Source organism: Euleptes europaea, chromosome 8 (assembly GCF_029931775.1).
Source record: "Euleptes europaea isolate rEulEur1 chromosome 8, rEulEur1.hap1, whole genome shotgun sequence".
Taxonomy (NCBI): domain Eukaryota; kingdom Metazoa; phylum Chordata; class Lepidosauria; order Squamata; family Sphaerodactylidae; genus Euleptes; species Euleptes europaea.
The window spans coordinates 37,465,230-37,477,156 of record NC_079319.1 but is presented as its reverse complement, the minus strand read 5'-3'; the positions used below and the strand labels follow the sequence as shown (position 1 = coordinate 37,477,156).

Sequence of the window (11,927 nt, the reverse complement as noted above, 5' to 3'; positions counted from 1 at the left end):
ACAATTGGATAGAATTCATATCAGGACATTTGCCCAAGACTACTTAATCTTGGCATTGGTGGTGGTAGAACGTGTCTGCAAGTCACAACCAACTTATGCCAGCGCCTGTAAGTTTTTCAAGGTAAGAGACAGAGGTGGTTTGCCATTGCCTGCCTCTGTGTAGCAACGCTGGACTTCCTTGGCAGTCTACCACCAATTTCACACACTCTATATTTAGCAAGTGGATTTCACTTTTCCGTAAATTCAAAGCAGCTCACAATCCCCCCAAATCAAAACAAATTAATCAGAAATAACAATAAAAACAACATACAATCATTAAAATATCACAGCCCAATAAGAAGTTGAAGAAAAACATTTAACAATTATAGACATGGAACACATGAAGCTGCCTTATGCTGAATCAGTCTGCTGGTCCACCAAGGAAAGTGCTGTCTACTCAGACTGACAGCAGCTCTCCTGGGTACCAGGCAGGAGTCTTTCACATCATCTGCTACCTGGTCAGGTGTTGTTGTTTTTAATTGGAGATCCTGGGCGTTGAATCTTGGACCTTCTGCATGCCAAACACATACTCTACTGAGCCACAACAACACCTGCCCAATATATTTTGCCGATTGAAGGAATCTAACTGGGAAAAACCACATACAAACACACAGAAGGACCCCCTCAGTTTTCTTGTGTCAAGATGCAATTATGAAAACACCCAAACTGCTTTTTTGGAAACTCACCCTAACTGTACAAAGTAGCTGCTGGGTCTGAAGTAAGCTCCACCACTCCTGTGTGTGTTTTTTCTCTTCTTGCAAGTATCCGTATTAGCTGCCTTCACACTAACCTCTCAAATTGAATGTGGGTGGTGGCAGTTAAAATTCTAACAAGCAAGACTGGTATCTTGTGCAGGGAGCTACTGGGTCGGATCCTACCCATCTTACCACTCTGCTGAGCAAAGTTTATTTATGAATTTGTTAATTCAAATATTTATATCCTACCTTTCCATTTGGCTCAAAGTGTTCCTCCAATGTAAGGAGCCTTCCTCTAACTTTCATGGTTCTTTCATTGGAGGAAGGGCCACTTAAGCTGGAGGATGCACCTCAGGCTAGAGGAAGGCTACTTGGAGGAGGGCTGGATCCAGAGCACTGAAAGAGAAACTGACAGAAGTAGGTGTTTCCCTCCAACGGCCTGAATTATGGGCATGGCAGGGAAAAATGCTATACAAGAAACATTCTTCCTAAGGATCATGTATTAATCTAGTATGAAGGTCATCACGGTGTCACAGGCAACGCATAAATCTGTCCCCTCAGAGATTGTCACCATCCTTCGCTGTCTCCCTCCACACACCGCTCTGAGGAATGGTACGTATCCAACCATACACAAATACATACATACATGTGTTTTAGCACTGGACAGGAAGCACAACAAAGACACTGGACAGGAAGCCCAACATTCAAATATATACAATACCATACAAATGGACGCACGGTTGTTAAGGATACCGGGCGAGCCTGCTGGCTAAGCTGCATGGAACTTCATGTGGAAACAGAACTCTTCTGCCTCTAGGAACGTTTTGCCACACACTGTGCATGCGCGGCCTTTCTCTTTATTATTGTGCGTGCGCCGCACGTGACTATCGTGGGCTGCGTGTGAGGCAAAGGCCTTGCCGCAGTGTTTGCACTTAAAAGGCTTCTCTCCGGAATGCTGGCGAATGTGAGTACGGAGGATACTGGAGGCAGTGAATGCCTGCGAGGGGGGGGGGGGCAAGAGAGGAAAGGAAGGGGGGGAGAAAGCCATTAGGAACACAGAAATAAGAGCCCAGGGGTTCCGAGAGACAGGCAGAGGGGACAAACAAGTGGTCAGAACCTTTGTGTCTGCGGGATCGCCTCTCCCAATATACCCCCCAGAGCTTTGCACTCTTCAGAAAATAACTTCAATCAATAAACCTTTAATGGCATATCCAACATTACAAAGAGGAAAAAACAGTATAAATACAACTATCAGCTAAAAAAGCTAAAACAAACATAAAATCATAACACAGAGTTTCCCAAATTTTTCATTGTTAACACATCGACTAAGAAATTGCCCACCGCCACAGTGGTCTCTACTGTTGTGTCGTTCAATAAAATTTGACATTTTATTTTGTTAGGAAGATAATATTTAGAATGTATCCAAGTATTTAACCATTTCTTCCTAGCGGATGCGTATAATGAGCAATCTAGCAACATGTGCTCGATTGAGTCCAAAGTGTTGGAGCCACATTCACATTTCCGTTCATGTTTAGGAATATTTTGAAACCTTCCATATAACAACTCGTGCAAGAGAAAAAACTCTGCGAAGGCTAGGACTATCAATATTGTATAGATAATGGGGGATACATCCCGCAACATTCTTAAGTTTTAGTATAGCTGATGAACAGACAGGGGGTTGAGACGGCTTTATTTTCAGAAAATAACTTGTTGGTGGTCCCTGGCCCCCGAACTGTCCAGCTGTCCTTAGCCAGGGCTTTTTTGGCTCTGGCTCCAGCCCGGTAGAACTCTCTATCTAACGAGACCCAGGCCCTGTGGGACCTAGCTCAGCTCCACAGGGCCTGCAAGACGGAGATGTTCTGCCAGGCATATGCTTGCGACAGCAAAGGTTAATAGAGCAGTTGGCCTTTTTTGATTTTCTATTCCATCTTCACTCCCTGAGGATTTTTTACCAGACTAAATCACTGGCTCTTGTGGGTTATCCAGGCTGTGTAACCGTGGTCTTGTTATTTTCTTTCCTGACGTTTCGCCAGCAGCTGTGGCAGGCATCTTCAGAGGAGTAACACTGAAGGACAGGGTCTCTCAGTGTCAAGTGTGTAGGAAGAGTAATATATATACTCTTCCTACACACTTGACACTGAGAGACCCTGTCCTTCAGTGTTACTCCTCTGAAGATGCCTGCCACAGCTGCTGGCGAAACGTCAGGAAAGAAAATAACAAGACCACGGTTACACAGCCCAGATAACCCACAAGAACCAATGAACTCTGACCGTGAAAGCCTTTGACAATATTTAGATCACTGGCTTTCTCCCACAACTACTATTGGCTTATTTTCTCCTCACCTTTAGGAAATTATTTATTATACTAAGTAAGAAATTAAAGACGGCCTTCTTTTAATTCTGTATTTTGTTTTAACTTTTGTATTTTAATGGCTTGTCGGATATAGTGTTGGAACCTGCCCTGAGCCCAACTTAGTTTGGGAAAGGGCGGGGTACAAGTGAAATAAAAAAACAAATAAATTACCCAGTCTGCTGCTTCCCCATAGGCAAGGTACTAGATTTCAGTTGTTATGAAAAGCGTTCAGACCAGAATTTTTAAAAAACAGAATGGAAAAGCAAGCCATGGAAAAGATAAGTGGGCCCACCCAGCCTCCTGCATCATGCCTAAATCGCACCCCCCCCCCCCAAGAAGAGGAAACGGCAGCTGGCGGAGTGTAGCAGGGTGAAATCTCCCAAGTGAAAAGCAGGAGCCTTGGAGAGCTTTACCTTGTTACAGTAAACACACTTATAGGGCCGTTCCCCAGAATGCACCCTCATGTGTTTGTTCAGGCTGGAAGACTGAGAGAAACTCTTCCCACATATAGAGCACTGAAGCAAGAAAGAGAAAGGGTCATGGTTATGGAAATGTTTTTGTTCAAAATGCGTGCATATTTAGGTGAGACATGAAGAGGTGCAGGATACATATGGTGATCTCTTTTACACCATCAATATCTATAAGGCCCCAAACTATGCAAGCTTTCCACCTACACAAGATGCACCATGCATCGTTCTGTTGCATTTTGTACTCTACCTTTACTGCACTGGTCGTTGGCTATATATGTTAATATTGTTTTATTTATTTATTTTTGCTGTCAAGTTACAGCTGACTTAGGGCAACCCCATAGGGTTTTCAAGGCAAGAGGCGTTTGGAGGTGGTTTGCCATTGCCTGCCTCCACGTCATGCCCCTGGTATTCCTTGGAGGCCTCCAATCCAAAAATATTTGTCAGGGTTGAGGCTGAGTATGTGTGACTGGCCCAAGGTCACACAGCAAATTTCCATGGTTGAGGGGGGGATTCGAACCTGTGTTTCTCAGACCGGAGTCCAACACCTTAACCACAACACTGGCTCTACTCTATTACATTTTTTAAATTACATGACAGTGTTCAGACAACAGTTTTCCATTGTTGTGGCACTTAAACATGAAAAAAAGCAGCAGCAGATAACAAAAGCTTTTTATTTTGCCAGCATGGCATAGTGGTTAAGAGTGGCGGACTCTAATCTGGAGAACCAGGTTGGTTTCCCCACTCCTCCACATGAAGCCTACTGGGTGACCTTGGGCCGGTCACAGTTCTCTCAGAACTCTCAGCCCCACCTACCTCAGAAAGTGTCTGTTGTGTGGAAGGCGATTGTAAGCTGCTGTAGGGCTCCTTAAAGGTAGAGAAAAGTGGGGTATAAAAACCAACTCCTCTTCTTTTTTCAGGATACCTCTATAGGCATATTTGTATATTACTGTCTCACAGCATCTCCAGATAAAATTTTAACTGCATTAAGATAAAAAGATAAAAATGAGAAATGCTAACCAAAACTAACATTGAGACTGAAATTCAAGCCAGCTGGAAGCAAATTGGTCCCAGCAGCTTTTTTAAACAAAAAAATTAAATCATGACTGAAAAGCTATTTTTGAAATATGCACTCAACTCAAAACTTTCAAAATAGTCAAAAATTGTTTATTTTGAATTAAAATATTCCAGGAATCATTTTGTTTTCACATAAATAGTTGGTTACTTTTAATATAAAGCTTTGAGCCTTAAAAGACACTAAAACACACAGCAGTCTTTTTGTTGCCTACTTTTCCCTAAAAGGAAAAAAAAGCTAGTTCTAACAGATCCATTTGATCTGGGTCAGATGTTGGGTCTTTCAGTCATCTTGTACTGCATGCAAATTCTGATTTTAACATTTGGCTTACAGGTCACCAATCCAATTAAATCAAATATATGCAAAATTTTGTAATTCACTCTGGAAGGGGGCTCTAAAATTATTACTTTTTAAAAAAATCATTAAAATACCACATTTCTGGACATTTTTCCTGGACCCAACCAACCTGATTTTAAACTTTCATGTGGAGTTCATGAAAGGGGGGGGGGAGAGAAAGCAATGGTATTGATCTCCAAATCCATACATTAATTAAATCCCCACAACCTTACTATTCAAAATTCTGCTTCTAAACCTGTGACAGTTTAGGGCAAAAACCCATGGGAGGTTTGGCCTTGGATTTGCTGCTCTCTAAATGCACATTTCCCCCAGCCAAATTCTCAGAACTCAACAATAAGACCCGATGCAGAGTTTTGAGAATTCAGATGGGGAACATGTGCATCTAGAGAGTGGCAAATCCAAGGCAAAACCTCCCGTGCATTTTCGCCCTCAGTTTAGATAGGTGTCTGAGGAAGGGAGCTTTGGCTCTGGAACGCTCATACCTTGAAAAAACTTCTTGAAACTCTTAAGGTGCTACTGGACTGGAAACTAACTGAAAACATGTGATGTGATGATTAAATACAAAACAAGTCTTCCAATTGTACAACAATTCTCGTTACCCAGTGGCTGTTATTTCTAAAACGCTGGCTTTGTGGAGCAAGGGGGGAAAAGGAACAAGCGCCAGGCTTAGCACCACCGCACCACCTGATTTCGCTCTCCTCCAGCATGCCTCTTCGTTTCGACGGAGCCACCCGCCGCAAGGGAGCGGTATTTGCACAGGCGGGGCTTGCAGTTGTCAAGAGCCTCCGCTGGAGAGAGAGAGAAAGAGGACTCCTGTGGGGAATGAGTAACTAAAGAGGTTACCGCACTTTGTATTCCCAGGTATGTATTAAGAGTTTGAAAATGTTGTAAAAAGCATCGCTTTAAAAGGGTTTTTGGATACCACGGCTTATAAATGGTTGGAAGACGTCTTCACAGCTAAAGGGGCCAAACAAAGTGCGAACAGTATTTTTTATAACGTTTTCAAACTCTTAATACATCGGCGGGAATACATAGAAAGTGCGAACAGTATTTTTTATAACGTTTTCAAACTCTTAATACATTGCTGGGAATACAAGTGCGGTAACCCCCGTACACCAGATGCAAAGCGCTTCGCTTTGACTGGGCAGTTGCAAGCGTGTTGTCGGCGGGACTTACTCATGAGTAAGCAAGTAGCCTTTGGTGGATCCAAAGGCTCCTCTGAGGGCCTCCATCTTACAAAGATGGGGGGGAGGAATCCCTGGTCCCACACGTCCCCTTCGACGATGGCCCCGTCTCCACCCCAGGCAGCCAGAACTGTCTGTTGCAGAGAGCCTTGCTCCATTTCCACGCGGAGGGGAAGATGCAATTATAAGGGCAGGCACTCTGCGCATGCTTCGGAGCCAAGGGCGCTCAAGTGCTGTGGGACGGGGCTGTGCCTTTCAAGGGTCCAGGAGACTGCTAAAGCAGAAGAGAAAAGGGGGAGAGCAGCGGCCCAGAGCCCCGAGAAAAGCCCTTACTTTGTGCGGCCGGTGTTTCTCGTGGACGTGGAGGACGTGGATCCGCAGCCGGTCCCTTTTCTCAAAGGATCGGTTGCAGAGATGGCAAGGAAATTTCCGGTCTCCTTGGTCCACGCAGCGTGTGTATTTCAGATGCTTGTCCCGATAGTATTTGTAGGCAAAAACTTTGCCGCAGCGCTCGCATTTGTAGCCTTCCACAGACTCTGGGGAATAGAAGGGAACGTGAGTGCCGGGCAAATAGAAGGCGAGGGTTTCATTGCATTATTCTTATTCTGTGGGATGCAGTTGTAAAAATTTATTTTAAAGGATAAATCCAAATCAAGTCCCAGCCCCCCAAAACATTATACCTGCATACTGCCAATTTGAAGAAACCACGCTGCATTTTGGCACTATATCACCTATCTCCTGTGTAGAAGAGGTAGCAATTTTGAAATACTTCTCAGTTGCATGTGATAACTGGCTCTTGGCATGCCTTCTACAGGGGGTCTACTTAGAAGTAAATCCCACTTCATTCAGTGAGGTGGACGTCTAGAAAAGTGCTCTCAGGATTGCAACCACAATAATTTATAGCCTGTTTCTATCCATGTTTACTGGGAAGCAAGACTCGTTGGGTTTCTGTAGAATTTGCTCACCTGTAAAGTATGCATAGCCCACATTGTTGCATTAGGCTCAAGTACCCTGGAGAACAGGGATGTGATCCTGTGCACCCTTATCAGATGCTAGTAGGGTAGCCCAGCTGATCTGTTGCAGCAAACCCGGAAAAGAGTGGCGAGGACTCCTTAAAAAACATAAGCTTTTACCTTCGGATGCCAAAAGGCTGGCTTTGGTGGGTTTTTAACACTTCCGAGACAACACGTTGGGCGGTTACGACTGGCATTTTCCACCCTCAGTACAACAGCCTCCGACTGCTTCTTGTGCTGGTGAAACATCTGGGGCCACCACCGGCAGAAGATTAATTTAAAGCCATTATTTCCTTATCAGCTCTCCTTATTGATAAAAACCTCAAGGGGAGGGGATTCTAGGCCTGAGTCAGCGGTAAACTTGTTCAAAAAGTAATGCTGCTGGCCCAGAAACAGGGGCTGTTACCGCACTAGGTATTCCCAGCGACGTATTAAGAGTTTGAAAATGTTATTTAAAAAAAAAGCTTTAAAAAGGTTTTTGGATGCCACGGCTAAAAAATGGTTGGAAGACGTCTTCACAGCTAAAGGGGCCAAACAAAGTGCGAACAGTATTTTTTATAACAGTTTCAAACTCTTAATACATCGGTGGGAATACCTAGTGCGGTAACAGCCAGGCTTTGCATGGAAGTATTTTTTTTGGTCTTGGAAATGTAAGGTTCCAGGAACAGCAGAAAGGAGAAGGTAATACCCAGGACTTCTGCATTTGTTCATCCCTTCTTTGGAAGGGATTGGAATCCCACCGCTCTTCTAGTTCTTTTTAATTACAAACCCAACAAATCACACTAGAAAGAGACGTGACAATGAGATGCCAAATTTGATCCTATGATTTTTGAAGAATTAAAAAGAACTAGAAGAGCGGTGGGATTCCAATGGGAGTGGGAGGGAAGTACCTGGGGGTTTTGCTATTATCAGTTAAATGGGTGAGGGGGGTTATCTGACATATGGAGACTGCTGGAGCCTGGAAGCCCCAGGAGGAGCACGAAGGCAGGCTGCAGTCCCGTGCCCTTCTCTGGGGCCCGCAGGGCTGCCCACTGACCTTCGCAGTGCTGCTGGGCTCGCTTGTCTTCAGCAGGGCCCTTCAGGCTGATGGGGATGCCTAGGAACTGCAGGTAGCAGTCACCATACCAGACCAGCAGCTCCTGGCCCGGGGAGATCTCCTTGCAGGTCTCATAGTAGATCTGGCCCTGGCACTGGAGGGCCATCATGTTCTGCTCCTCCGGGAAGCGGGCACAGTTCACCAAGGACATCCAGTTGCCGGAGGTGCCTTTGCCGTCGATGAAATGACTCAAGCGGCCGTCCTCGAAGATCTGCCAGGAGAGACAAAAGCACAACTCCGCAAATACAGACCGTGGCAGCCCCTGGGGCTCTGCGGCCTGAAACACAAGTGACCCCCGCCTGCACACACTCCCATTTGATGGCAAAGATGGCCATTGCTACATCTGTCTTCCCTGGAGAGAAAGGCAACCCTGGGGAAAGACTTCCTGGGTGCGTTTGCCTAGGGAGAGGCGCTCTGTGCGATGGCCCGCAGTGGGAAGATGAACCTCAGCAGAAGATTTTCTAAGGATCAACTCTGGAAAAGGCAGCCCCCTCCATACCCCCCCCAGCGCTGCCTTGCTTGCCCAGTCTAGTATTAACTGTTATAGCTAGTTTTAAATAGCTAAAGAGATAGATACCAAGGCTAGCCCCTGCATCTGGGTGAAGGAGCTGCACTCTGTACATGCTCTGTGATAGGAACATAATAGGTTCAAGATAACCTCAGCTGAACCCTCTTCCTTGGAAGGTTGCGCTCCTGTGCACCTCTCTGTAAGGTAAAGATTTTTTGCTCGGGAAACAAATCCCATTGAACCCATTGCTTTCCAGGAAGCGTGGTTATCATACTGGGCCAGTAACAGATTGCCTCTGAAGCATGGTACCTCCCACATCAAGGAATTGTCGTCGTACGTCTTGATCTCGCTGGTGTTGACCACTCTGCCTTGGAAAGGGCCAAAGCGGACCCCCTTCGGGATGGCCTGGGTGCAAAAGACGCCTAGCTGAGGGCTGTCCAGGGATGCCATCTGCAGCACTGTTAGGCCTGCGGGGTGGGATAGGTCAGAACGGAGGGAGGGGAGTCCGGCCACCCACCCTCTCCCCTCCCCCCCCAACTCACCTACCTTCGGGGAGCTGCAGAGAAGCGGCGTTTGGGAACGGAGGGTGACCTTCTACAGAGCCACAGGGGGAAACAAAGTGACAGCGGATTAATTAATCCAAAATAAAGCCTCACTCACTGTTTGCAAGTTCAGAACCAGCAGGTGTGTGTCAGCTGGGCTGGAATCAAAGTCTCGGTGGGCCACAAACCAGTCCTATTCTGGTTTTTGTGTACCAAAAGAATAGACAAAGCAGACGCGGATTGATCTGACCTGGGGCATTTAAAAAACGCTCAACATGTTTCCTTGGCAGTAAATCTCACCGAACTGGTGGGATTTATTTTGGAATAAACATGGTTCTGAACATAAGGGGTGTTATTTTATTTTATTCTGGCAAACGTCTTTGGTGTGTTTCGCAGCCTGCAGGATTGGACTCTGCAAACAGTTGAAAATAATCTCAATTATATGAGAGCCCGCCTTTCTGGGCAATTTAGGATGGGGGTGCTTACAGAAGGATATTCAGATCTGAATATTCAGATTTCCCACTCCCATGCCTTACTCCCAACAACAAAAAAATTCATTCAATTACTTTGACCAGACGAAATTAATTGTACTCTAATTTCTTACAAACGACATTTGGAAACCTCTTGAGGGGAGGTAACCATTTCCCTCAGCTAAGTGGAGGCAGATAAATCGTCTAAAGAGGCTGTCCAGAAAGGGACGCAGGCAAACCGTCCAGAGTCCTGCATCCCACACAAACTCCACATTAGCCAGAAGCAGACCGCTCCGGGTGTCTGTGGATGCTTCCTGTCTCCCAGCTGCAGGGGCTTTCTCCCTTTTTACACTAGTCCAGCTCTAAATCCCCCAAAATCCTCTAAAACCGTTTCACTTTCGGGCAGAATGACTGACTCTCAAGTGACTGCACACTTCCCCCATTACATAACAACATAAGAAACATAAGAAACAGCCTGCTGGATCAGACCAAGGCCCATCACGTCCAGCAGTCTGTTCCCACAGTGGCCAGCCAGGTGCCTTTAGGAAGCCCACAAACAAGACGACTGAAGCAGCACCGTCCTGCCTGTGTTCCACCGCACCTAAGATAATAGGCCTGCTCCTCTGATCCTGGAGAGAATAGGTATGCATCATGACTACTATTCGTTTTGACTAGTAGCCATGAGGCACCAAGATTAAGTTAATTCATGCCATCGTATTCCCTATTACTATGTATAGGTGTGAAAGCTGAACACTGAAGAAAGCTGACAGGAAGAAAGTAGATTCCTTTGAAATGTGGTGTTGGAGGAGAATGTTACAGATATCATGGACTACCAAAACACCCAATCAGTGGGTTATAGAACTGACCCTGGAATGACTAAACTGAGGCTATGGTATTTTGGTCGTATGATGAGAGGACAAGACTGGAAAAGACAGTCATGCTAGGAAACGTTGAGGGCAGCAGGAAAAGAGGACGACCCAACAAAAGAAAAAGAGGTGGACCGACTCTATCAAGGAAGCCCCAGCCCTCAGTTTGCAAGATCTGAGCAAGGCTTAATAGGGCACTTTGGAGGACATTGATTCATAGGGTCGCCATGAGTCGGAAGCGACTTGATGGCGTTTAACGCCCACATACACACAGTAGCCAGGAATAGCCCTCTCCTCCATGAACCTGTCCACTCCCCTCTTCAAGCCTTCCAAGTTGGCAACCATCACCACCTCCTGGGGCAGGGAGGTCCACAATTTAACGACACCTTGCCTAAAGAAATGCTTCCTTTGATGTGGTTTGAATCTCTCTCTCTCCAGATTCAGCAGATGGCCCCGCCTGATAGTATTATGGGATACTAGAGGCACCCCCCCGTCCCAAACACAAAACCAACCCCTGGCCCGAGCACGGGCTCAGAGGCGGCGCGGCCTGCCGAGCTGGCGGGAGTCTCGCCTTACCTGGGCTGCGGGGCGGGCGGGCGGCTGGCGGCGGAGCCCCGTACAGGACGGCGTGGAGCTCCTGGGCCGTGAAGCGGTAGGCGGGGGGCGAGGGCCGGCCGGCCGGGGGCGGGGGCTGGGGGGCGGGCGGGCTGCTCCTCCCGGGCCAGGCTCCGTGGGGCCGGCGGGGCGCGGCCAGGCGCGGCAGCGGCCGGGGCAGCGACGGGCGCGGGTAGGGGTAGGGGAAGGGCGGCGGGCGCGGCGGGGCCGTCGGGGGCGGGGCGGGGCCGTCGGGCGGCGCCTGCGGGAAGCGCGGCGGGGGCCCCGGCGGGCGGCAGGAGGGCAGCGGGCAGCCCCGCAGCAGCAGCAGCAGCGAGTCTCCGCTCCCCCCGACGGGCGGCGGGCCGCCGCCGGGCAGCGGCGAGGCCATGGGCGGCCGGGCGGGCGGGCGGCCCGGCGAGGCACGTGGAAGGAGCCGCGGGGGAGCCGCCCCTCCCTCCAGGGGAGCTACGTCATCGGGGGTCCCGTCGAGGCCCGGCCGGCGGGCAGCTCGGGTCCCAGGTCGCTCCGCCCTCTCGCTGGCCCGTCTCCGCCTCCTCGACACGCGCCGGCACGCCCAGCTGCGGATCTGTAAAAGACACGTGGCCGTGGGTACACACGCAGCTGCAGCCCTGCCAGCTGAGCGCAACGCGACCCGGATCGGGACCA

At 48.0% G+C, this 11,927-nt stretch overlaps 1 protein-coding gene across 1 annotated transcript; it reads right to left on the bottom strand.

The window, feature by feature from the left end:
• Positions 1-1,503: 1,503 nt before the first annotated feature.
• Positions 1,504-11,649, bottom strand: PRDM14 (PR/SET domain 14). Its single transcript, XM_056854904.1, has 6 exons — positions 11,241-11,649; positions 9,096-9,253; positions 8,219-8,489; positions 6,503-6,705; positions 3,500-3,601; positions 1,504-1,731 (listed from the first exon to the last, which is right to left on the bottom strand). Exons 1-6 carry the CDS (start codon positions 11,647-11,649, stop codon positions 1,504-1,506), a joined length of 1,371 nt encoding a protein of 456 aa, XP_056710882.1.
• Between the last annotated feature and the right edge of the window lie 278 nt (positions 11,650-11,927).

What these genes read in the sequence shown, in the direction of transcription:
- PRDM14 (XM_056854904.1), bottom strand. Translation starts at nt 11,649, where the DNA reads ATGGCCTCGCCGCTGCCCGGCGGCGGCCCGCCGCCCGTCGGGGGGAGC. An exon ending in AGCCCAGCAGCACTGCGAAG is followed by an intron (nt 6,706 to 8,218) that starts GTCAGTGGGCAG and finishes TCTATTCCCCAG; the next exon opens with AGTCTGTGGAAGGCTACAAA. An exon ending in AGTGTGTTTACTGTAACAAG is followed by an intron (nt 1,732 to 3,499) that starts GTAAAGCTCTCC and finishes CCCCCCTCGCAG; the next exon opens with GCATTCACTGCCTCCAGTAT.